Source organism: Cloeon dipterum, chromosome 3, assembly GCF_949628265.1.
Source record: "Cloeon dipterum chromosome 3, ieCloDipt1.1, whole genome shotgun sequence".
NCBI lineage: Eukaryota > Metazoa > Arthropoda > Insecta > Ephemeroptera > Baetidae > Cloeon > Cloeon dipterum.
The window spans coordinates 6,227,251-6,252,574 of NC_088788.1; the positions used below are offsets into that span (position 1 = coordinate 6,227,251).

A 25,324-nucleotide genomic window follows, 5' to 3' on the forward strand; every position below is an offset into this window, starting at 1 on the left:
CAAAATTAAACCCTACCCTCAAGAGTTAGGAAATATTTAGATTAAATAATTGCAAATTATTTTTGCTTATAAACTAAGTCGGGAAAAGAGTAAAAATAAGTTTAACGTGTGTGGTTAAGAATATTTAAAAATATTTCTGAACATACCTACAAACGCAAATATCTTTTTTATAAAAATATATCGTCCGTCTGCTTCAGAGCGCAAGGCCAGAATGATTGGATTTCCTATTGGAATATTTCTCCTTGTTATTTCTAAAACGGACACCTTAAATTATACCAGAATTTTGTGCGTTTCGCATAACCACTTTTTCTTTGTATGATGAATAAACGAATTCAAAGAATTGTTCTTGGATCAAGGTAAAGAATTAACAAACAAAATCTTTTTGCATAAAATATAATTAAATATTCCAAAGTATTTTATTGAACTTTTTTATTTGCTTTCTTTATATTAATTTGAATGAAAACCATCTACATCTATGCAGAAAGATATCGCCTAAATATACACCTCAAACAAAAAATAATTTAAATAATATAATTCAACAAAAGGGGATTTACACACGATTTCTGGCGCTTTCCACGCATTTCAAATTCAAGGTCAAGCGAAAAACCGTGGCTGTTGGAGGCAGTCTGCACGCTATATCGTGTTTTTCGTTTAATGATCGGCGCAGTTCGGAGTGAAATTATCGAAAAACGCTGTGTCGAGGCGCGCATGTCTGCTTCGCGGGGTAAAATAACAAAGGGCTGCAGAGCCTTGGACTTGGTCAGTCCGGCCAGAGATTGCTCTCGGGGGTGGCAAGGAGTGCGTCCGTTAAGGGCGAATGATACATGTGCGTTTGCGGGTCTTTAGCATCGATGCCGAGCCACAGCTGCTGAGGGAGACAAGGGGACGCCGCAAAGCCAGAGGCCGGCAACCGGACAGGAGGAGAGCCAGCTCGGAAGTAAGAAATTTATTATATATCATTTTATTCATTTTCATTTCTATTGATAATATTTTTTTAAAATTACTGGATGTATTTTTTATTTAAATTAAAGCAGGACACGACTAAAGATAATACTACAAAAATGTTGATATTTATTAAAAAGGAATGATACTGCATAAGCATGGAAAATGCTTGTTGCCAATGCATAAACTCGTCCCTTAGGATCTAGTTAAAGCCTAATTGACCTAAGAAGCGCTGTAATTTTTTGAGAAAATTGGCTGGAAGTTCCCGAGCTTTTTAAATGGTAATGGCTGTCTCCTTACTTGAAATCCGATTTAATTTCAAACCCAAGAGTTTCCCCAATAAGTGGCATACACCGTTGAACAGATCTCGACGAGAGGAATCAGAATATGCCAAGAAAATATGTTCAATCACTGTAAATTTTGGAGAAAATTGGCAAAATTTGAATTTTTACTGTAGGAAGGTCTTTTTTGTTATTGCAAATTGTTGAACAAATTGTTAATCGATCAATTGCTTATAGCATCCGACAATTCAAATAATTTTCAATTGTTGCCCTGTATCAATCTACTTTATTTATTGATTTACGCATCAATTAATTCATCTTAATAGGACCAAACAACAATTATAATTATTAAACACCAGTTTTTAATTCTATTCTCACTGTCAGAACTTTTTGAGCCAAAATGTCGTGTTTTTGTCATGGTGTGTTTCACCAATAGAATTTGCGTGAAAATAAATAAATTTAGCAATGCATTAATTAATTGATAAATTACGAGTAATTTATTAAATTTCATTTCATTTTTGATACAGAAAGATTTAAAATTGAAACCTCACTCTAGTACTAAATTTGGCAGCTATCCTGAATTTTTTAAATGTGACTCGTCAAAAATGGTAGAAAACAAACTTTGATTACCTTCTGCTAAATCCTGGGGGTTCCCTGTCTCTTTTAGTTGAATTCGAATGCATTAAAATTTGGAGAAAAAATGGCAAACAAAAAAAGATACTCTAGATACTGTTGAAATTATTATGTTAATAAAGCTTAGAGTTTTTAAATCTCAGATTCATATTTGCAAGAAAAAATTGCAAAATTTCCTGGAAATTAAAAAAAAAATATAATTTTTTTATTAAGAAATTTCTTTCAATCGATATTTTTTGTTTATTTTAAGCACACGTAATATCTAATTCAATACAGTGCCATTGACCGCGTCATAAGAGCGTACAAGAACAAGAAATAAATTAATATCAAATGCTATACGTGTCTCCCGAAAATAGTGAACAGCCTTCAAATAAATCCTATTAATACCAGAACTAGGATATTTTTTATTCATGAAGACGCAAAAATATGGGAAGTACATCTAGAACTAATTTTATTGTCAAATAAACAGTTAAATTAAAACAAATTTTGAATAAAAATGTCAAAAAAAACTGATTTTTTTCCAATTTGGACCTTTTTAGGGTATGTCCTCTGAGGCAGTGCTGTTGACGTGTCCATCGTGCCGAGTGACCTCGCGGGTGTGCCTGAGCAGCCAGTCGTGCTGTCCGTACTGCGGCCACGAGTACGAGACAGACGGGGCCATCTCCTTTTGGCGAAACTCGTCCGAGCAGATGAACACGCTGCATCTGCCGCGCATCGAGCAGACAAGGCCCTCCAGGCTCGGCAACCTCACCATCAGCAGGCTGGGCGGCGCCGTCCAGGTCACCAGAATCGGCGCCCTCTTCCTGCGGCCCCCCTCACCCACCCTACCACCGATTGGACAGGTCATTTTATTTTTTTATTTTAATTTTTTTAAGTTTTGAATTTTTAATTTAAAACAGTCATTTTTAAAGTGAATTTGTTCTAGCTGGAATTAATATTGAATTCCTACTTTTCAGATTTCTAGCTTTTGATTAGAAAAATATCTTTTCTGTGAAAAACTTTGTCAAATTAAAAAAAAAATGGAATTGTAATATTCCAAACAATCGGTATATTCAATTTATTTATTTATTTAGTAATCAATCAATTAGAAATAAATTTAATTTAAAATCTTCCTCTTATTAAAATTTCAGGATCCGATGTCCGCATGGACGCCTCGCGACCAAAACCCAATTTCTCCTCGCAGCTACTCCGTTCACCAGCCCTCCGACTCTCCTGAGTCTCCGGTGAATTATTTTGGCAAGTCGGAAGACCTCACTTCTTTCTCCAGGGACCAGTTCTTGTAAGTTTTTACACCCTTCGTGCTTTGTTAATTTGGAGCGGGAAAATGGCAGGGGTGGTTGCCACGGCGCGACAGACACAACACAGCACGCGCGACCGACACTATTTTTTGGTCAATCAACACCGAGCGAACTTTGTTGTCATATTACCAACTGACACTAGGTTTATCGATCCAAATTCCTCTTTAAAGAGGCGAGAGCGTTGGAACGCCCAAAGGTTATTACTACACATAGAGTTCAAATTCTCGTGAGATTTTTATTTTGCAAAAAATATTAAAAGTGGATTATTTTGAAATTAATATTTTGGTTAAAATTCATATTCAAGAGTCTGTTAGGACTGATTATTTTTCATTTGTCAGCCCTCAGCTTAGAGTCTGCCCAGAGATAAGGAAGATTTTTAAAACGTTGTTTAAGAATAAGCTGTAAATTTATATACGTAATTAACATTTATGTACTAAATTTTTTTAAATAAATTTTCATTTGATTATTATATATTTTTTTAGTTATAGACTGATACTAATTATTAGTAACAAATAACTGAAAATGTCTGTTTATATCAATATCTATTTAATTGCGTAAAATAAAGTGATAAAATAAAAAATTGTATTCTTATTTTTTTATCAGATCAAAATTCTGGCAAAAAATCAATTTAATGTTGTTTGGATTTGAGCTGATTATTTATGATTACTAGCTTAAAATCTATTTATTTTAAACAATTTTACGTCATCATCTATTGCTGCCTTACTGGAAAATTGAAAAAGTTGCCTCTTCAATAGAAAGGAATATATTTTTAACTAATTATGATTAAGCCTGTAAAACAAAAAGCAATGTCAGCAAGCTTTTTCTGCAGTATAAAGAAGAAAATCCTGGAAAATTCTTGTTGCCAATACATGACCTCATCCCTTAGGATTCAGTTGAAGCCAAAATTAACAAAGTAGAAGTTTAAATTCTTGAAAAAAGGTGCTGCAAAGTTAGCAGGCTTTCAATTGGTGACGAGTGTCTCCTAATTTGAAATACAATTTTATTTCACAACAAAGAGTTTCCCTAAATGGTTTCATACGCTGTTAGACAGATCTACACGTGAGGAATCGAAAAGAGAATATGGTCAAGCGCTTTAAATTTAGGAAAATTTCAACTGTTGCAAGGTCCTTTTTATCATATTGCAAATTGAAGAACAAATTTTTAATCAATTGTAATCAATCAACTGCTTATTGAAAGCAACAATTCAAATAATTTTAAAATGTGGCCCACATCAATCTACATTAAAGTGGAATAATACAGGGCAACAATTGAAAATTATTTGAGTTGTTGGATGCCATAAACAATTGATCGATAAACAATTTGTTCAACAATTTCCAATAATAAAAAGAGGACCTTCCTGCACTAAAAATTCAAATTTTGCCAATATTCTCCAAAATTTACAGTGCTCGAACATATTTTCTTGGCATAATTAGATTCCTCTCGTCGAGATCTGTCCAACGGTGTATGCCACTTATTGGGCAAACTCTTGGTTTTGAAATTAAATCGGATTTCAAGTAAGGAGACAGCCATTGCCATTTGAAAAGCACGGTAACTTTCCAGCCAATTTTCTCAAAAAATTACACTGCTTCTTAGGTCAATTTAGGCTTTAACTGAATCCTTAGTGATGAGTTTATGCATTGGCAACAAGCATTTTCCAGGCTTTTGCAGTATCATTCCTCTTCAAAATAAAAATAAAATTGTTAGATATTCTCTTGAGAATTAAAAATCAGGTAAGAGCTGATTCTTGACTGTGATAATTTCCTCCATAAAAATCAAACTAAACTGCCTGATGAATCACCATGGTAAAAAAATGCAGCAAAACAACATAAAAATTAATTTACTCTAAAAATTAAACTATGCAATGGCCGGCTGAAATTCGAAAGGTCCATAAATCAATTTCCTCGTAGCCAGCCCCGGAAAAGTGAAATTTCGGTGTGGGAACGAGGCCGGCAGAAATATGCATGCCAAGCGGGCCGGGTGACCCACAAAAATAGATATTTAATTTATCGATGCAGCTGCTAATGCATTCACTTTTACCCCCGTGGCGCGCGCGGTTACATGCACACGTTCAGTGGAGCCGATATAGCGCACGACACGCAAACGGCGGCGGGTCTAATTCGCCCGCCCGCCCGACAGCCACTTGCACGTTCTTATCTTTATAGCCACCGACGGTAAATATTTAATCCGCGTGCGAAGCTCTTGCAAAAGAGCTTCTTCGGAATTGCACGCATCAATTATAGTATACGTTTTTGCCTCCGTGACGTTGTTATTCGACGCCATTGGACTTGGAATCGAGGTGAAAATATCGATCAGACGCATGCAACCGGCGCTGCTGCAGTGTCCGGCAAATTGCCTATTTGTCATATTGCATGTCGTTAATTAGCTTTCAAATACGTGCATTCCATTCCTTGGCGTTATAACATGCATTATTCAGCTTCGGGTATAGTGTACATTCTTTTATTCAGGATAATAAATGGAGCTTGCAATTTTTAAAACTAGAAATTGTTTATAATGACATCGGGAATAAATTGTTTATTCAGGGCTGTTGTATACAGCGCTCGCAATTGAAATTGTGCCAATTGAGAATGTTTGACATATGTGGGATATTTGGAACTGATATATGTGGAGAAATATTTTACAATTTTTCTGGTTTGTCAAATAACTCTATTCACTTGGGTTCCATTCTTGTTCATCGTAAAACATTCAGAGAGTCAGCGCTGCGAAAATGGCATCGAGTTCACGAATTCTCTCCAGGGTCACGAAATTTTACAACAGTAGTGCCGAAGAACGAATTGATTTGGCAGATTCGGATGTGTTTAAAAATGCAAATTTCAGCTCCGAGGACCAAAAACGGAAGTATTTAGAAAGTTTTCGTTTCTTGAACAGTGCGTTCCCATTCTTTCTAGGAAGAGAGTAAGTCAAAACCTTATGTAATTAAGATGGAACATAATCATTTATGCTTTGTTTTTATGCAGGCACCATGATATGAACACGTTAAAGATGAAGGAAGGCCAAGGAAAATACTGGGGAAACGCAATTCATTTCTTGCTCAGCAACAAGGCGCATGGATTTCCGTTGTGGAAAGAATTCGAGGAGCAAATGCGGTCGGAGGACGCATCGTTTTCCTGCAAACCTCATGTTTCTGTTGAAACTACGGACACCACTTTTAAGGTAGGCGAAGAAATATATATTAATTACATTTAATAAATATATTTAATTTAATTCTAGCATTATTTCGATGATCCTTTGAACCATTTCAAAAATGCGCTCGATATTCTGACGAACGATTCAGTTTTGGTTCAGCTGCCATTTCAGCCTGTGATGCTATTCCAATGGCTAACTTCATCATATTTCGAACTCTTGGATTTTGAAATTAAAATATCCCCATTTTACAATCTACCAGTTCCCAAGAAACTCAAGCCAGAATTGGCTTGTTTGCACGAGCTGCTAAAGACGACTCAGCGCAATATTGGATTTTTATTCGACTACCTGCAATGCCAAATTACAAGCAATACAGAAATCTTCGTCGGGAATTTAAAAGTGTTCGATATGATACTGAAAAAAGTGATGGTTTTCCACAAGTTTTGGATAAAGGAATTTGGAATTAAGCACATAGAACAGTTGAAAATAAAATGCTGGCAAAATTGGAAATCCAACGAGAAGAGTTTCCGATTGGAGAAAGGAAATATGCCACTCAAAAAGCGGAACTTCTTGTTAACCCCGGATTTCTGGAGAGGGCCTCACAAAGGCCTGAAACTTTTTGGAAACTCGAATGAAGAACTTTTCAGACAGCAAGATTTGACAAAAGAAGGAAGCGGAGAGCAGCTATCGGCCAATGAAATCGAGAAAATTTTCAATGATCTTTTTTGTACCGAAGACTTCAAAAAGGTTGACGTGGCCGTTTTGAAACAGAAGGATGGCTTTTTGAAGAGTTTACATAAAGTCAGGCGAGCAAAAGGTTTGCTTCAATTGATAATTGTTGTATTTTTATTAAAATAGAAATATTTCTAGAACTGATGGAATTGAGACAACGTGTAAATGAAAAAGACCAGGGAGTAATAGGAAATGTTTTCTCTACGATTGCCAAGATAGAATATGACGACACATTTTTTGAGGTCGCTCGATGGATTTTATACGTGTTTAAAACTCCGCCGAAGCATTTCATTAGTTTCAACAAATGTTTAAGAGAAAACTCGCACTTAGAAAGTGTCGTTTCAACAATTGGCAATTGTGAAAGGACCATCAGTCTTCAAGATCGATTAAATTTGATAAGGAATGTATTAGATTACGAAATATCGACTCTAAATAGTTCCGACAGTTGCACATTACAGGTAATTAATTTGAAAAAATTGAGGTTATTATATAAGAATGAATTTAAGGAACCAAAAATCTTACTAAAATTTTACCAACCAAAAAAACTTCAGTGTCACTATCTCGTGACATTTAATGTATCATTTAAATGTTTCATATTTTAAAATTTAGTTACCTAATATATATTTTTTTTAATTTTACAGTATCGATTGGAGGGCATTACGCTGAGTTACATTTACACCCATCTTCAAATAAAAAATTTTGAAAATCAGAAAGAAAATGTCCTGAGAGACTGGCAAGTGGTCCAGTATTTGCTGCCTTGTTTCGTCGCTTCCTACCTCAATATCTGTGAAAGTGACCCGCCGGTTGAGGAGTCTTTCAAAAAGTGGTACTTTAAATTCATTGACAAACTTATTGGTACGTATGAGACCAATGGTATCAGAAAGTCCTCCTGGAACAATATTATGGTGGATGTGGAAGCGACTACCGAACTGAGAGAATCAGTTTATAAGAAAAACAACGCGGATCTGCTGAAATTCTTTAAAGAAGTTACTAAAAAATTCAACAAGAAGTTTTCAGAAGATTCATTGACACGAATATCGAAATACTGCCCATGTTTGATGTCGTTGTATGAAGTTCGGACCAACAGTGCGGAAGAAGGCCCTCCACAAAATGATGTCGCGACTCAATCTTGCGTCTACTGGAACTGGCTCATGTGGGACTTTTTTAGCAAAATTAAAAAAGCGTTGGAACTTTCCTCAACTTAGAGTGCTACATTAACAGTGTGTTTTTATATTTTTTTCTTAAATCCGCTATCATGCAGCGATCATTGCATCCAATCGCTATGAAATAAAAGAATTAATCAACATATCTCGCATTGTGTTAATTCCGATTCCCATTCAACTGTCTCAATTGAAACATCAAATTTTATATACTGCAATTATTAAAATTATTGTGTAACTTATAAGCCGATTTACTCAAAAACTGAAAATATTGAAGCTCTTTTCAAATTTGCAAAGAACGATCTAGGAAAATATTATATTTTTTGTGAAAAGTTCGCAGTAAATATCGTTTAGAACCATAAACTTGACTAAGCCGACTAAATTTTCACATCTGTATGAAGTTAAAATTACCGAATTAATTGACATTCGTGAAATAAAATAAATATTTATATCGTTATTTTTACCGTGGGGACAAACACAGAGTAAATTTTTATTATGAGACATAGCAACAACATGCTTAAATACAGCGAGGTGCACAACATACGAACGATAGGCCGAATCGAAACTATTGACACCGCTACTCTCAATTAATGTACTCGAGAGTTATTTTTATCTATGCTTCCTTCTGATTGCCAAAAAATAATGACTTTTTTAGAACAGAAACAGAAGAGCATTTCTTTTATTGAAACGTTTGCATAAAGTGACGTAAGCGGGAGGTGTGTTTACGTTTTGATAATTTTTCAAGTATCATAAAAAATCAGTCTAGGAATGAATAATCGGTCTCAGCTCGTTAACACGAATATTGAAATCTAATCATTCTATGAAGTTCTGACCGACAGTAGGGAAGGCCCACCGCAAAAAGATATCGCGACTGAATCTTGCGACTGGAACTGGCTCATGTGGGACTTTTTTTAGAAATATTCAAAATGTGTTTCCTCAAAACCCATGGATCAATTCGAGTCTATTGTATTTGTTCATGAAAATTGACCCTCATATATAGCGATCATAGCACTTAATCACTGTGAAAGTACTTGGTACTGTACATACATATAATATAGAACAATATATGTACATTTTCAACCATTCCTATTTTGTCTTCCGTTACCCATTAAACTACGTCTCACAGACAATCAATGCATCATTGTTGTTTCATTATAATGTATTAGGTGTAACCGACCATTTTAAGCCAAAACATTGAATGGAAATATAGGGTGACGGTGGAAATTCATCTGAATCATTGGCTACAGTGAGCAAAAATATCGATCAGCTCGATCGGACGTATGCAACCGACAATGCTGCAGTGTCCGGAAAATTGCCTAGTTTATAATAATTCAAGAACATCTGGAATAAATCTGGCATCGTTGTATATTCAGGGCTGTTGTTGCACTCGAAAATGAAATTGTGCCAATTGAGAATGTTTGACATTTGTGGAATATTTGGAACTGATGAGTGGAGAAATATTTTACAATTTTTCTAGTTTGTCAAATAACTCTATTCACTTGGGTTCCATTCTTATCCATCGTAAAACATTCAGATAAGTCAGCGCTGCGAAAATGGCATCGAGTTCACGAATTCTCTCCAGTGTCACGAAATGTCACAGAAGGAGTGCCGAAGAACAAATTGATTTGGCAGATTCGGATGTATTTAAAAATGCAACTTTCAGCTCCGAGGACCAAAAACGGAAGTATTTAGAAGGGTTTCGTTTCTTGAACAGTGCGTTCCCATTCTTTATAGGAAGAGAGTAAGTCAAAACCTTATGTAGTAAAGATGGAACATAATTATTTATGCTTTGTTTTGATGCAGGCACCATGATATGAACATGTTAAAGATGAAGGAAGGCCAAGGAAAGTACTGGGGAAACGCAATTCATTTCTTGCTCAGCAACAAGGCGCATGGATTTCCGTTGTGGAGAGAATTCGAGGAGCAAATGCGGTCGGAGGACGCATCGTTTTCCTGTAAACCTCATGTTTCTGTTGAAACTACGGACACCACTTTTAAGGTAGGCCAAGAAATATATATTAATTACATTTAATAAATATATTTAATTTAATTCTAGCATTATTTTGATGATCCTTTGAACCATTTCAAAAATGCGCTCGATATTCTGACGAACAATTCAGTTTTGGTTCAGCTGCCATTTCAGCCTGTGATGCTATTCCAATGGCTGACTTCATCATATTTCGAACTCTTGGAATTTGAAAAAAAAATGTCTCCATTTTACAATCTACCAATTCCCGAGAATCTCAAGCCAGAATTGGCTTGTTTGCAAAAGCTGCTAAAGACGACTCAACGCAATATAGGATTTTTATTCGACTACCTGCAATGCCAAATTACAAGCAATACAGAAATCTTCGTCGGGAATTTAGAAGTGTTCGATATGATACTGAAAAAAGTGATGGTTTTCCACAAGTTTTGGATAGAGAAAAATGGAACGAAGCACATAGAACAGTTGGAAATAAAATGCTGGCAAAATTGGAAATCCAACGAGAAGAGTTTCCGATTGGAGAAAGGAAATATGCCACTCAAAAAGCGGAACTTCTTGTTAACCCCGGATTTCTGGAGAGGGCCTCACAAAGGCCTGAAACTTTTTGGAAACTCAAATGAGGAACTTGTCAGACAGCAAGATTTGACAAAAGAAGGAAGCGGAGAGCAGCTATCGGTCAATGAAATCGAGAAAATTCTCAATGATCAGTTTTGTACCGAAGCCTTAAAAAATGTTGACGTGGCCGTTTTGAAACAGAAGGATGGCTTTTTGAAGAGTTTGCATAAAGTGAGGCGAGCAAAAGGTTTGCTTCAATTGATAATTGTTGTATTTTTATTAAAATAGAAATATTTCTAGAACTGATGGAATTGAGACAACGTGTAAATGAAAAAGACCAGGGAGTAATAGGAGAGGCTTTCATTACAAATGCCATTATTGAATATACCGACACATTTTTCGAGGTCGCTCGATGGATTGTAAAAGAGTTTAAAACGCCGCCAAAGCATTTCATTTGTTTCAACGAATGTTTAATAGAAAACTTAGAAAGTGTCGTTTCAACAATAGATGATTGTGAAGAGACCGCACTCATTGTCAGTCTTCAAGATCGATTCGATTTTTTGTTGCATGATTTAACCAATCGATCATCGACTCTAACTTCTCCCATTATTTGTACATTACGGGTAATTTAATTTGAGGTTTTAATTGAGGTTTAATTGATGTTGTAAAACAAGAATTAATTTAAGGAACCAAAAAATTTACTTAAGTGTGTCACTAACTCGTTACGGTTAATAGATCATTAAAATGTTCTATATTTTTAAAATTGTTTATACAAAAGTTTTATCTTTACAGTATTTATTGGAGTTCACTGTGCTGGGTTTCATTAACACCCATCTTCAAATAGGAATTTTTGAAAATCAGAAGGATGACTTCCTGAGAGATTGGCATGTGGTCCAGTATTTGCTGCCTTGTTTTGTAGCATCGTACATCAATATCTGTGAATGTGACCCACCGGTTGATGAGTCTTTCAGACAGTGGTACCTCAACTTCATTTTCAGTCTCATTCATTTGTATGTCAATGATGGAATGAGAAAGTCCTCTTGGAAGAATGTTATGAAGGACGTCGATGGAACTACCGAACTGAGAAAATCATTTTATGAGAAAAACAACGCAGATCTTCTGAAATTCTTTAAAGGAGTTACTAAAAAATTCAACAAGAAGTTTTCAGAAGATTCATTGACACGAATATTGAAATACTGCCCATGTTTGATGTCGTTGTATGAAGTTCTGACCAATAGTACGAATGAAGGCCCTCCGCAAAATGATGTCGCGACTCAATCTTGCGTCTACTGGAACTGGCTCATGTGGGACTTTTTTATCCATATTGAAAAAGCATTGGAACTTTCCTCAAAACCCAAGGATCAATTCGAGCCTATTGAACTTGTTCGTGAAAACTGACCGTCATATGTAGCTATCATAGCACTTAATCACCGTGAAAATACTTGCTACTATATATTATAGAACAATATTTATATTAAGTACCATTGGTGGACCTTTCACATTTTGTCATCTGAACCCATTAAACTGCGTCTCACAGACAATCAACGCCATCATTGTTGTTTCATTATAATGTATTAGGTGTAACGGACTATTTTAAGCCAAAACATTGAATGGAAATATGGAGGGTGACAGTGGAAATTTATCTGAATCGTTGGCTACAGTGAGTCAAAATATCGATCAGCTCGATCGGACGTATGCAACCGGCGATGCTGCAGTGTCCACGAAATTGCCTAATTGTCATATTGCATGTCGCTAATTAGCTTTCAAATACGTGCATTCCATTACTTAGCGTCCGGCCCGGATTGGCGTCAAATTTTTTACCGCGGACTGTTGATTTTCGCGGCCCACTATCACCCCAACCAAACTTATACAATTTTCGGTTGGAATTCACCAGTTGCATAAACACTCAGTGTTCGTAGCCGCCAATAGATGGCGCCACTGTATACTTTTTTAATGAATATAATTTAAGGCACTTATTCCACTGCGATTTTAGACTCAATCCTGCCACTGTGCTTTTTTCACATATTATAATCTCTTTTGACGTGCTGAAAACCAAAATCGGTCAAGCCATTTGCCGTAGAATCGAGAAAACTATTTTTTGAAATATAAAATATTTTCCAACGATTCTACGGCGAATGGAATGACTGATTTTCGGCACGTCAAAAAATGTTTATTGAGTGAAGAATGCATAGAAGCTGGAGTGAGTCTGAAATCGCAGCGGAAATGCCTCAAAATTAAATTTGACGAAAGTACACGATGGCGCCAACTTGTTGATAGCTTCGAACACTTAGGGTTTATAGAACTAGTGAAGTAGTGAATTACAGGCAGCTTCTTTGTTGGCAGCGAGCTGAGTGATGTCAAATACATCTCCAATTCTGGCCTTATTTTGGAGAAATGAGAAAACTTGACAATTGAGCCTGAGGCTGCCTTGCTACAGTCTATGTGTTGCTCAAAATTCAACCTGTCAGAGGTTCACAGCAATAAATATTTTTTATCAGATTAATATGTACCTTTTATACCTCTTGAACGAATCAGGACATAAATATTTCTTGGATATTTTTAAAATATTCGACTTCCAAAATAGAAAAAAAACTAAAAATTTTGTTATATGATATATTCTATCATATTCACTGTTGGTGTCTAATAAATAAAATTATAATTTAATAAATAAAAATAAAAACGTATGTTAGAGAACTCACATCAGACAGCGACGCAAAATCTCAGCCAGCCGCTTTGGATTTAGTTAGCTCAGCCGCCACGCCAGCCGCCGGTCAAAATTTCGAAAATGAAAAAAGAAGCTTCAGCTCCTCGGATCGTTTGTTGGCCTATTCTCATCAAAATCTAATAAAAATTCAGTCCAAGAAATGCATTCAATATTTTTCGCTCTAGTTTCAAACACGCAAAGCCAATTTTGCACTCTCGACGTGGCCGCGAAATCCTAGTACCTGGCCAAGCTCTCGATTTAATTTCTTTTCCTGTATCGAAAGACGGAAAAATCAAGGATGTGTTGGCATTTTGTCCATTTGCTAATTCCCCAACAGAAATATGATAAAATGAATTTAATGAGGAGCGGAACGTTCAACCAAAGCGCTGGGTATGCAACAAGCGTAACGGACAAGAAAACTTTTTTCGATTTTTTAATTTATAATTTTTCATTTGATTTTGAAAATATTTTAGCCAAAACTAAGAAATGAATAAAAAGAACTTATTGGCCGCAAGCCCCAGTCCCATAACACGGAAAAGCGATTAATAAAATATGGGCAGCGACAGCCACAAACGCAAGCCGCTTGGACAGTCAAGTCTTGGAAATATTGGGCGGTCCGGACGGCCCACCGGGGCTACGCCCAGTGCGCCCGATTACCAGTCTGGGCCTGCTTGGCGTTATAAAATACTTTATTCAGTTTTGGGTTTAGTGTACATTATTTTTTTCAGGATATTAAATATTGTAGCTTGCAATTTTTTCAGTAGAAAATTGTTTATTCTGATTCAAGAACATCTAGAGTAAATCTAGCATTAAATTGTTGTTATTTCAAGGCTGTTGTAGCGCTCGCAAATGGAATTTCCCCAATTGAGAATTTTGACATTTGTGGAATATTTTGAACTGATGAGTGGAGAAATATTTTACAATTTTTCTGGTTTGTCAAATAACTCTATTCAATTGGGTTCCATTCTTGTTCATCGTAAAACATGCAGAGAGTCAGCGCTGCGAAAATGGCATCGAGTTCGCGAATTCTCTCCTGTGTCACGAAATGTCACAGAAGGAGTGCCAAAGAACAAATTGATTTGGCAGATTCGGATGTGTTTAAAAATGCAAATTTCAGCTCCGAGGACCAAAAACGGAAGCATTTAGAAGGTTTTCGTTTCTTGAACAGTGCGTTCCCATTCTTTATAGGAATAGAGTAAGTCAAAACCTTTAGTAGTAAAGATGGAAAATAATCATTTATGCTTTGTTTTGATGCAGGCACCATGATATGAACGCGTTAAAGATGAAGGAAGGCCAAGGAAAGTACTGGGGAAACGCAATTCATTTCTTGCTCAGCAACAAGGCGCACGGATTTCCGTTGTGGAAAGAATTCGAGGAGCAAATGCGGTCGGAGGACGCATTGTTTTCCTGCAAACCTCATGTTTCTGTTGAAATTACGAATTCTGCTTTTGAGGTAGGCGTAACAATTTGCAATATTGATGATATTTAATTTTTATATTCTTTGATTCTACTAGCATTATTTCAAGCATCCTTTGAACCATTTCAAAAATGTGCTCGATTTTCTGATGAACGATTCAGTTTTGGTTGAGCTGCCATTTCAGCCTGTGATGCTATTCCAATGGCTGACTTCATCATATTTTTTATTCTTGGAATTTGAAATACAAATGTCTCCATTTTACAATCTACCAATTCCCGAGAATCTCAAGCCAGAATTGGCTTGTTTGCAAGAGCTGCTAAAGACGACTCAGCGGAATATTGGATTTTTATTCGACTATCTGCAATGCCAAATTACAAGCGAAACAGAAATCTTCGTCGGAAATTTAAAAGTTTTCGACATGATACTGAAAAAAGTGATGGTTTTCCACAATTTTTGGATAAAGGAAAAAGGAATTAAGCACATTAAACAGTTGAAAATAAAATGCTGGCAAAATTGGAAATCCAACGAGAAGAGTTTCCGATTGGAGAAAGGAAATATGCCACTCAAAAAGCGGAACTTCTTGTTCAACACGGATTTCTGGAGAGGGCCTCACAAAGGCCTGAAACTTTTTGGAAACTCGAATGAAGAACTTTTCAGACAGCAAGATTTGACAAAAGAAGGAAGCGGAGAGCAGCTATCGGTCAATGAAATCGAGAAAATTCTCAATGATCTGTTTTGTACTGAAGCTTTAAAAAATGTTGACGTGGCCGTTTTGAAACAGCTGGATGGCTTTTTGAAGAGTTTGCATAAAGTGAGGCGAGCAAAAGGTTTGCTTCAATTGATTATTGTTGTAATTTTATTATCATGGAAATCTTTCTAGAACTGATGGAATTGAGACAACGTGTAAATGAAAAAGACCAGGGAGTAATAGGAGATGCTTTCATTACAAATGCCATTATTGAATATACCGACACATTTTTCGAGGTCGCTCGATGGATTGTAAAAGAGTTTAAAACGCCGCCAAAGCATTTCATTCGTTTCAACGAATGTTTAATAGAAAACTTAGAAAGTGTCGTTTCAACAATAGATAAGTGCTGTGAAGAGACCGCCATCAGTCTTCAAGATCGATTAAATTTGATGTGGAATGTTTTAAAATACAAAAAGTCGACTCGAAATAGTTCCGAGAGTTGCGCATTACAGGTAATTCATTTGAAAGAATTGAGGTTAGAGGAATGAATTTAAGGAACCATAAATCTTACTAAAATGTTACAACCAAAAAACTTCAGTGTCACTATCTCGTGACATTTAATGTATCATTTAAATGTTCTATGTATTAAAATTTAGATACATAATATATTTTTTTAATTTTACAGTATCGATTGGAGGGCATTACGCTGAGTTACATTTACACTCATCTTCAAATAAAAAAATTTGAAAATCGGAAAGAAAAAGTCCTTAGAGATTGGCAAGTGGTCCAGTATTTGCTGCCTTGTTTCGTCGCTTCGTACCTCAATATCTGTGAAAGTAATCCGCCAGTTGATGAGTCTTTCAAAAAGTGGTACTATAATTTCATTGACTGTCTTATCGATACGTATGAGATCAATGGTATCAGAAAGTCATCTTGGAAGAATATTATGGTGGATGTGGAAGCAACTACCGCTCTTAAAAAATCATTTCATGATAATTACAACGCAGATTTGCTGACTTTCTTTGAAGAAGTTACTGACAAATTCAACAAGAAGTTTTCAGAAGATTCATTGAAACGAATATTGAAATACCGCCCATGTTTGATGTCGTTGTTTGAAGTTCTGACCAATAGTGCGAATGAAGGCCCTCCGCAAAATGATGTCGCGACTCAATCTTGCGTCTACTGGAACTGGCTCATGTGGGACTTTTTTAGCAAAATTGAAGAAGCGTTGGAACTTTCCTCAAGGATGAGTGCTATACCAACAGTGTTTTTTAATTTTCTTCCTTAAATCCGCTATCATGCAACGATCATTGCATCCAATCGCCATGAAATAAAATAGTTAATTGACATATCTCGCATTATTTTAATTATGATTCCCATTAAATGGTCATAATTTTAAAATCAATTTATATAGACTGCATTATTTAAAATTTAATCCTATTTTGTTTTGTCTGTTTCCCATTAAACTTTCTGACAGACAATCAATGCATCAATATATGTTATTTAATTATAATCTTTTAGGTGCAACCGAATATTAGGCCGAGCTTTAAATGGATGGATAAAAAGGGTGACAGTGGAAATTTTCTTATCAATTTAAGTACTATTATTAAATGAATACATATTTAAAAAAATCATTCGTTCCATGAAATTTTTTTTGCTAAATTATAAAAAAAATTCAAAATATTTACATTTTAATGATTACCCACCATGACAAAGCACAACAACAATCGCTTCATTTAATTTCGTAGATCGTAGAACAGATATTTAAAGCAGCATTTAATTGAAATAAAATTGAACTAAACAATAAATAAAATGTGATACAACAGAAATTTTATTTGTCTTTCATTATAGCATCAAACGAGCACAAAATCCCGAAAAAAATCAAAAGTTTCAGTTAAAAGTTGTATCTATAAAAGTTATGTGGATGAATTTCAGGCAGGAGGTGAAGCGGGCGCACCAAAGTCTCAACTACCAGAGCCTTCAAAACTTTTACGCCAGGATATTTTCATCGCACTCGGAACTCTGCTCCTTGATTTCCGTGAGTCTTTGTATTCTATTTACGAAACACTCAACAGAGAGAGTTGCGTGTTTCGCATCCTTTATTTTCAGGACGACAGTCACAGCACGGACTGCGGGATAAAATTAGAACTGCTCCACGCGATCAACGACGCCCTCAGGGGAATGGTAAACACTGCTTGGAAATTAATTTTTCAACAATTAATTATTTTTAATGAAAAAATGAATATTTTTATAATAAATAGAAATCCGTGCTCTTTTTGAGTTGTTTTTTTCGCTAGAAAATAATTAATTATAAAAAATTATACTTTAAAAATTTCCGTTTATTATTTTTGCGAGTTTTTCTTTGATTTGGGTTAAAGCTACTAACTCATTCTGTGATTTTTCCTTCGGTGTAGCCTTCGATTATCCACAAAACGGTGCTCAAGTCAATTATCAATTCGCTGCTGGAGGATAGGCCAAGGTGAGAGCCGCCCGAGATCGATTTCGGCACGCGACAGAATAATGTTTTCTTTATTTCCTTCCGAATGTCAACGCAGTCTGCGCTCCGAGGACGAGGCCAAAGCCTTGTTTGCACTTCTGCAGAGTCCGGTCTTCGCTGTGCAGAGGTCCTACACCATTTTCGCGCACGTCCTCCGCAGGGCTGCCACTCTTCCGCCCCCTGAACGAGTTCTGCTGCCGCATTACTTCAGACTGTAATTCGACTTTTAGAATTTAAATCTAAAAATTGTTTTAATTTATTTCAAATAATTTTTTACATAATTTTAATTAGTTTGGGAGGCGACCGTCTAAGATCTGTGATTCGGCACATTGCGCAGTTTGTCGCCATCCGGCAGTTTCCGCCCTCTGGCAAGGTTTTGCCTCCCCCGAGCAAGAGCAGGTGGTGGATTCCGGCCGCCGCCAGGGTCCTCGCCCTCATAAGTATTAATTTCTACCCCATTTTGAACTGGAGTTAATCCGGTTGTTTGAGCAGACGCGGCCAACGAGAGCTGCTCGCCGTCGCTGATCCACTTCTCCGAGCTGTACAACATGGCTCTGGACCACGTCGATTTGCTGAAGGAGTATTTTCTGTGGCAGAGCACGCCAAACAAGTTCAGCTACTGCCAATTTCCCTTCATGCTGAGCATTGCTGCCAAAAGATACATCTTGACAAAAGTAAATAAATTAATTATAATTTTTCTGGTATTTTTTAATCTTGTTTTTTAATGGTCAGATATCAAGCGCCTCTGATTTGTCCAAAGTGAATATGTATATTGACTAATTTATTATTTAGGATTCAGAGCAGCAGATGATTTTGAATGCGAGGCGTTCACTGGCTGCAAAAGTATCGAGGAGGCACCCACCGCAAATCGATATTTTCTTCCTGAACATCAGAGTCCGAAGATCACACTTGGTTTCCGACTCTTTAAATGAAGTACGAATTAAATTAATTAAAAACAATTAATAACAATGATTTAATCTTAGATAGCGAGTAAGCAGGGTGAGCTGAAGAAGAAACTGAAGGTCAGTTTTCTTGGCGAGCCTGGATTGGACATGGGTGGCCTCACGAAGGAGTGGTTCCTCCTTTTGGTTCGGCAGATTTTTGAGGTTGGTTTTCTTAAAAAGTTTAATGGGCACCTTAGATATTTGTTTTCAAAAATCTAATCATTTTATAAAGCACCGTATTTTAACTGTGGTAATCAAATGAAACAAAAATATCTCAAAACTTAAACGAATTTTAACAATTTTTTATTTTATTTTTTTCAGGGTTTGCCAATTTTTGCCATGCGTAATGACATACAAGTTTTGGAATTTTCCGAATTTAGCCCAAAAATGTTTCATTTCGCGCCATATAAGTCAGAAATTTTGGAACATAGAGTATTGTTAGAATTTTCGTTTTTTTTTGTGAAACTGGCTTTTTTACTGATTTTGTAAAAAACCTTTTTTTATTGGTTGTACCTCATGAGAATTTTTAATCTTCAATAAAAATACAAGATTTCTAACAAATTAGCAAAATTGCAAAAAAAAACGCAAAGAACTACATATTTCTTTTTGCACTTTACGAGTTTTTGCGATTTTTAATTAAAACGAATAATTATCATTTTAACAGCCTGATTACGGAATGTTCGTGTACCACCGGCACTCGCGCTCCTACTGGTTCAGCACCGAGGAGGCGCTGGAACTGAACGAGGAGGAGCAGTTCGCGATGGGCAACGCCGGCGACGAGGACCTGACTCAGGCGCCCGGACTGCGAGAGTACCATTTGATCGGCGTTCTCATGGGACTCGCGGTACGCCCCCTATCCAAAATACTATTTTAAATTATTCAAATTTCATTTAAGGTGTACAACTCGACAATATTGGACCTCCACTTCCCAGCCGTGTGCTACAGAAAACTTCTTTCGCCGCCAATTCCACCCCCACCAGGGGATGAATCTGTTCTGCTAGGGGTTGTGCAGCAACCTACAATTGAAGACTTGGCGGAAATCATGCCCGTAATTAAAATAAAATATTTAAATTATTTTTCTAAGTTATAATATTTTGAAATATTATTTTTTTTTAGAAGTTTGATATATACACAAATTTTGATTGGCTCTGAAATTAATTATAAAGATTTAACTCTTGATATTCGGATTTGAAAGTAAGTGTCTTTGCGGTCCTACGTAAGAGCACATGATTATCTAACTGTCTCAGTATATTGATTTATTTCGTTCTAAATTTTAAAATATTTTTTTGTATTTTAAATATTTTTGGTATATTTAAAGTTTCATTTCCACAAACTGCATTTCCTGGATACATTTTTTCTAGTTAAAATGTAAATTTCTAAACATTTTCAAAGAAAAAAATAGTATAATAGCACTTTATTTATTTATTTACATTTATATTTGTTGAAAATTAATTGAAAAAATGTAAAAGTTCTTTATAGAAAAATAATCTGTTAGACTAAGTCGCCAAGTGACTGACGTTTATAAAGAGAAGAATTTGTTGAAAATTCCGCAAGGTTTAATTTCCACCTCTTAACCCCAAAAATCTATCTCCGGCAAAATCTACACTCTAATTAGACATGGATCAACTCAGTTAGTTTTGTAGAAAAATATATTATTATAATTATATTCATTTGCTAAACCTTAACATTTATTATAAAATGGAAAAGGGGGATTGACCAACATTTATATTTTTAATTTACTGAACGTGAAAAAAGGGGAAAACTTTATTAATGTGTATCGCAAATAAAAATAAATTATAAATTTTTGCAGTTTTACATTGAGAGTTTTGATCCAATATTTCAGGATGTGGCGAAAGGTCTGAGCGAGTTGCTGTCGTACGAGGGCAATGTGCAGGAGGACATGTGCATGTTCTTCGAGGTGTCGCTGGAGGAGTATGGCTCGGTGCGGACGTGGCCGCTGCGGCCAAACGGCGACAAGGTGCACGTGACCAACGAAAACAGGGAGGAATTCGTGGCCCTTTACCTCGACTGGGTGCTCAACGCCTCGATCTACAGGCAGTTCAGGGCCTTCTACCTTGGCTTCCACAGTGTGTGTGCCTCCAATGCACTAATTGTGAGTCATTTTAAGATATAAATGGATGGAAAATTGAGGTTGAAATTGGATTTTTTACGTTCCAGCTTCTTCGGCCGGAAGAGGTTGAATTGCTAGTGTGCGGATCTCCGACGGTGGATTTGGCGGAATTGAGGAAAGTCACTGAATATGATGGATTTCGCCCGGATGATTCAATTATCAGGTAATTAATATGTTACATTATTTATTTTAACTGTTTTAAAAGCTATTTTCAAACTGTAAAACTAAATTTGTGTAACCTTGTTTAAAAGTACTACTTTTTTAAATTTTAAATAATCTGCTTAATAGTTGGGGTTTATTTAGAACCAATGATTAGTAGGTGAGATATTATTATAACAGATTACTGCCTTTGAATAATTTAAAATTAATGTGGAAATAATGCTTTTAAAATTTTCCTCTGATTTAATATTTTAGTAACCTGTGGGACGTGCTGGAATCGTTGAATCAAGACCTGCAGAGAAAATTCCTGCTTTTCGTGACTGGTAGCGACCGCGTGCCCGTGGGGGGCACCGGAGAGATGACCCTGAAGGTGACCAGGTCGAGCGGGAGCATCGAAGACCTGCCAGAGGCGCACACCTGCTTCAACCAACTCGTGCTGCCTGCGTACCAAAGCAAGACGCAGCTTTCCAAAAAACTGACAATTGCCATTTCCAATGCTGAAGGCTTTGGCCTCGAGTGACGTGTGTTTTCAAAAATTAGAAACTCTGGTCTAAAAAATAAACAGATTGTCAGAGTCGTTAAATTTAATTTTTAATTTGTTATGGTATTTTAAAATATGCTTGTGTTAAAAATACTTAAAATGACATTTTTTATGATCCAGTGAAATTCGCCATGAAGCTTAAATCGCCTGCAGATTTTTTATTTATGCAACCAGCAGAACTCTTGGTGGGGCTGACACCTGCATGAAGAAATCGGAACCTCCGCTTGAAGGCCGTATTGCTCGTGCTGTCCTCTGTGTAGAATTTAGAACTAAACTTTTCAGTTCTTTGGCGCAGTGGGAAATAAAAATTATTATTATCAGGCAGCTATTTTCGTCTCCTGGGTTGCATTATTTTTAATTATTGATTTGATTGTAAATACAAAATGAGGAACATTTCCTGCACAAAGAAACAATTCTTAAGTTCAATTAAAAAATACTTGTTTTTTATTTATTTATTTTCTATTGTACATTTTTATGATTTTAATTGCGTAAATATATTTCTTAGCATTGTCCGAGTTCATTTGGGGCAGCCGTAATTTAATGTTGACCACTTGTTTACGTCGCCTGAGCGGTTGTTGCAGCAGACTCGGCGTCCTTCGCGGGAGGAGCTTCTTCCTTGATGTTGAGGCAGGCGCAGATCTTCTGCAATTCCAGCCTGAAGAAAAATAATAAATAATTAAATAATAAATTTTAATCACTAAATTTAACCTGAATCTCGGGTGGCTGATGGCGTAGACGTAGGGGTCGAAGCAGGCGACCAGTTTGCAGCAGACGGCGGGCACCATGGACACGGTCGGCGTCAGCAGGTCCCTAAGGAAAACGAAGAGATCCATAAGCTGCTTATAAAGTGGAGAGGAAATCTCAATTTACTGATTTCCGAAAGTTCCCATCAAGGCGATGATTGCGTAGGGCGTCCAGGAAGCCACGAACAGACTGCAGATTCCGATTGCGGTTTTGGCGATGCGCACCTCGGCCGAGACGGAAGCCTGGTCTCCGCTCCTTAGAGATTCGACGTTCATCTTCTTGGCCTGTAAATTCAAGAGAGAAAGTGACGATCGCTCTCGCGACTTCTTATTTAAATTAAATCGATTATACCTGCGCCTTGAGGGCCTTTTCGTGGTTGAAAACCTGCGTGACGATTTGGGAGTAGAAGAAAATGATGAGGCTCATCGGAATGACGTAGGCAAAGATGAAAATCGTCAGCACGAACATTTTGTTCTCCGTGGTGGTCGTCAAGTAGTCGAAAGTGCAGCTCGTCAAGTATCCCTCTGATTATTCCGGAGTGAGATAAAGTTTTTTTCATAAACTTGTGAAATAAATACCAGGAACAAATCTGCCCCAGACCTGGAGGAGGGGCATCAAGGTCCAGGGGGTAGCGTAGGCCCAAGTCATCAGCACCATGATGATAGCCTTGACTTTGCTTAATTGACCATCCAGCGGGGACTTAATGTTCCTATTTTAGAAAATAAATAGTTGCAATCGAATGATACAATCCGAAGAGGCTCCAGGAGAAAATAATTATTTTACTATATTTGTTTATATGATTGAAAGGAAAACTTTTAATTAAATTTAACTCGTTTCAATAAATTTGCTATGAAAGAAATAAAGATAACGATGTAATAAAAAGCATTATGAAAATAATTTTAATTTAAAAAAATAAAAAAAATAGAAATCTACAATTGTTAAGCAAAAATATAAAAGCTATTTTTTGTAAATTGATATAATTATATTTATAGAAAAATAAAATTACACATAAAAAGTGTTGAATGAGGAACAAATAAACTTGCCTGCAGCGGTCGAAAGCGATGCACAAATTAGTGGTGGCTTGCACGATGCCGGAGTATGATCCCATAGTGGCAAAAATCTGGCAGAATAAAAATCCCAGAGCGTATCCGCCAAAGATAGAGTTGTAGATGAAAATCGGCGCCTTGAGCATCATAATAAAATCGGCGATTGCCAGGTTAACGACAAAAAAGTTCGAAGCGGATTGAAGACCTTTGCACCTATTAATAAAAAGTTTAAATAAAAATTCAGTGGTATAGAAAGTAATTCCTTACGTTAAAAAAATGTAAATGACCATTCCGTTGCCAAAAAGCGAAGAGAACATCAGGAAGCAGTAAACGATGGCCAGCATCAGGTGGAGATAACTGTCCACGACTGGGTATTGCAGCCAGTGCTCCGGAATTTCGCCCAGTTCGTTCACAGACACGTCCCATCCGAGCATCTTTACGTCCACACTAAAAAAATTTATGTAATAATTGGTGGCTGTTTGTAACAGATTTGTAATTTAAATTATTTTTAGCACATTTCCTGAGTTAAAATTCATACATTAATATTAATTTAAAAACATCATCTGTGAGAATTTGAATGATGGTATTCACCTGGCAAGGTGACAACTCCACCAAGTAAATAATTCATTAAAAAATGTCATAACACATTAAATTAATTCATTTATGTCAGCTTATATCACCCATATTCTACTAAATTGAAATAAAAAGTGCAAGGGTATTAGGTAAACAATTAATTTTAAGTTTGAAAAAGTTCACAAGATAATTAAAAGTAAAAACGGCTAATAAAATAGTATTTTTCACCTGTAAGCAGGCCGTATGACCTGGTCGGAGAGATTTCCAAGGAAACTAGTCTGCGGAACCATCGTGTCTGCTTCTTCTGCTACTTCTTCAGTTAGGGGGTTGAGAGGGTTGCGTTGGACTGAATGGCCATTGAAGCCGACCCTTCGCTTTTATAGCAAGAGCCACACCGCAGGCTTAATTGGCGAAATCCTTTTTAGCTGGGGTGCAGCGGCAAAAATGCTTGGCTGGAATTATCTTGCGGCTTGTTTTGTCACAATTTTGCCGCGCGTGGACGCTGAGTCGATTATATATTTTGATGCTCGAAGCGGAGCAGAACGTCTTTATTGGATAAATGCCTGCACACTTTTGCGTCTTTATTGGGAAACATGTATTACGTGAGCAGTCTGCGGCCCCTCGAACTTTTCCGAATTAATTGACTTGGACGTGGCATTATTCAATAAGTGGGTTGCAGCTTTTATTTGTGATGAGATTAAAATGTGCAGCGTTACGTCGACTGATCCGATTGCAAGATTGCTTTTGAATTATAGAGAGTGAAATCGTACAATGAAACCAAGGTTGATTTTAATTCAAAGCAGAGCTATTTTGAGACAAATTCTTACTGTTCAAGGACACCAAATTTTAATTAACATTAAATTAAGATAAGAATTATGGTAATGGTTCTGATAAAAATTTGCCTTGGAATTTGAAAAGCAATAATTGGGTTTTTGGGCTAGAGAAGGGTAGAAATAATGATAAAGACCTTGTAATTCCGTGAAGAATTTTATTCAAATAACACTCATTAAAAACTGAAAAGCTATTTATTTATAACCACTTATGATAAATTAAAAAATTGAAAGTTTGTAAATTAAAATAATCCTGATCACACATAGTACTTTTAGAAAAACTTCATACACGTGATTTCAAATCTTTTGAAATATTTTTAGCTC

The 25,324-nt window shown here is 36.3% G+C and overlaps 2 protein-coding genes across 2 annotated transcripts; one reads left to right on the top strand and one right to left on the bottom strand.

The window, feature by feature from the left end:
- Positions 1 to 668: 668 nt before the first annotated feature.
- Positions 669 to 21,795, top strand: LOC135940630 (probable E3 ubiquitin-protein ligase HECTD2). Its single transcript, XM_065485601.1, has 16 exons — positions 669 to 937; positions 2,396 to 2,698; positions 2,987 to 3,135; positions 17,471 to 17,573; positions 17,645 to 17,719; positions 17,950 to 18,014; positions 18,091 to 18,246; positions 18,324 to 18,472; positions 18,525 to 18,706; positions 18,825 to 18,965; positions 19,016 to 19,138; positions 19,641 to 19,820; positions 19,872 to 20,024; positions 20,820 to 21,089; positions 21,155 to 21,270; positions 21,522 to 21,795. The coding sequence occupies exons 1-16, from the start codon at positions 818 to 820 to the stop codon at positions 21,784 to 21,786; spliced, it is 2,550 nt and encodes an 849-aa protein (XP_065341673.1). The 5' UTR covers positions 669 to 817; the 3' UTR covers positions 21,787 to 21,795.
- A 502-nt stretch (positions 21,796 to 22,297) lies between these two features.
- On the bottom strand, positions 22,298 to 24,470 carry LOC135939215 (opsin-2-like). The gene is made up of 8 exons (XM_065483473.1): positions 24,399 to 24,470; positions 23,865 to 24,044; positions 23,595 to 23,810; positions 23,130 to 23,260; positions 22,903 to 23,075; positions 22,678 to 22,835; positions 22,516 to 22,617; positions 22,298 to 22,462 (listed from the first exon to the last, which is right to left on the bottom strand). Exons 1-8 carry the CDS (start codon positions 24,458 to 24,460, stop codon positions 22,363 to 22,365), a joined length of 1,122 nt encoding a protein of 373 aa, XP_065339545.1. The 5' UTR covers positions 24,461 to 24,470; the 3' UTR covers positions 22,298 to 22,362.
- Positions 24,471 to 25,324: the final 854 nt, after the last annotated feature.

Bases quoted from the DNA above. Each gene is read 5' to 3' on its own strand.
- LOC135940630 (XM_065485601.1), top strand. From the start codon at position 818: ATGATACATGTGCGTTTGCGGGTCTTTAGCATCGATGCCGAGCCACAG. The intron at 18,015-18,090 runs GTGAGAGCCGCC...ATGTCAACGCAG, and splicing joins CTGCTGGAGGATAGGCCAAG to TCTGCGCTCCGAGGACGAGG. The intron at 19,821-19,871 runs GTACGCCCCCTA...ATTTCATTTAAG, and splicing joins GCGTTCTCATGGGACTCGCG to GTGTACAACTCGACAATATT.
- LOC135939215 (XM_065483473.1), bottom strand. From the start codon at position 24,460: ATGGTTCCGCAGACTAGTTTCCTTGGAAATCTCTCCGACCAGGTCATA. The intron at 23,076-23,129 runs GTATTTATTTCA...CGGAATAATCAG, and splicing joins CTGGGGCAGATTTGTTCCTG to AGGGATACTTGACGAGCTGC. The intron at 22,618-22,677 runs GTAAATTGAGAT...CGTTTTCCTTAG, and splicing joins ATGGGAACTTTCGGAAATCA to GGACCTGCTGACGCCGACCG.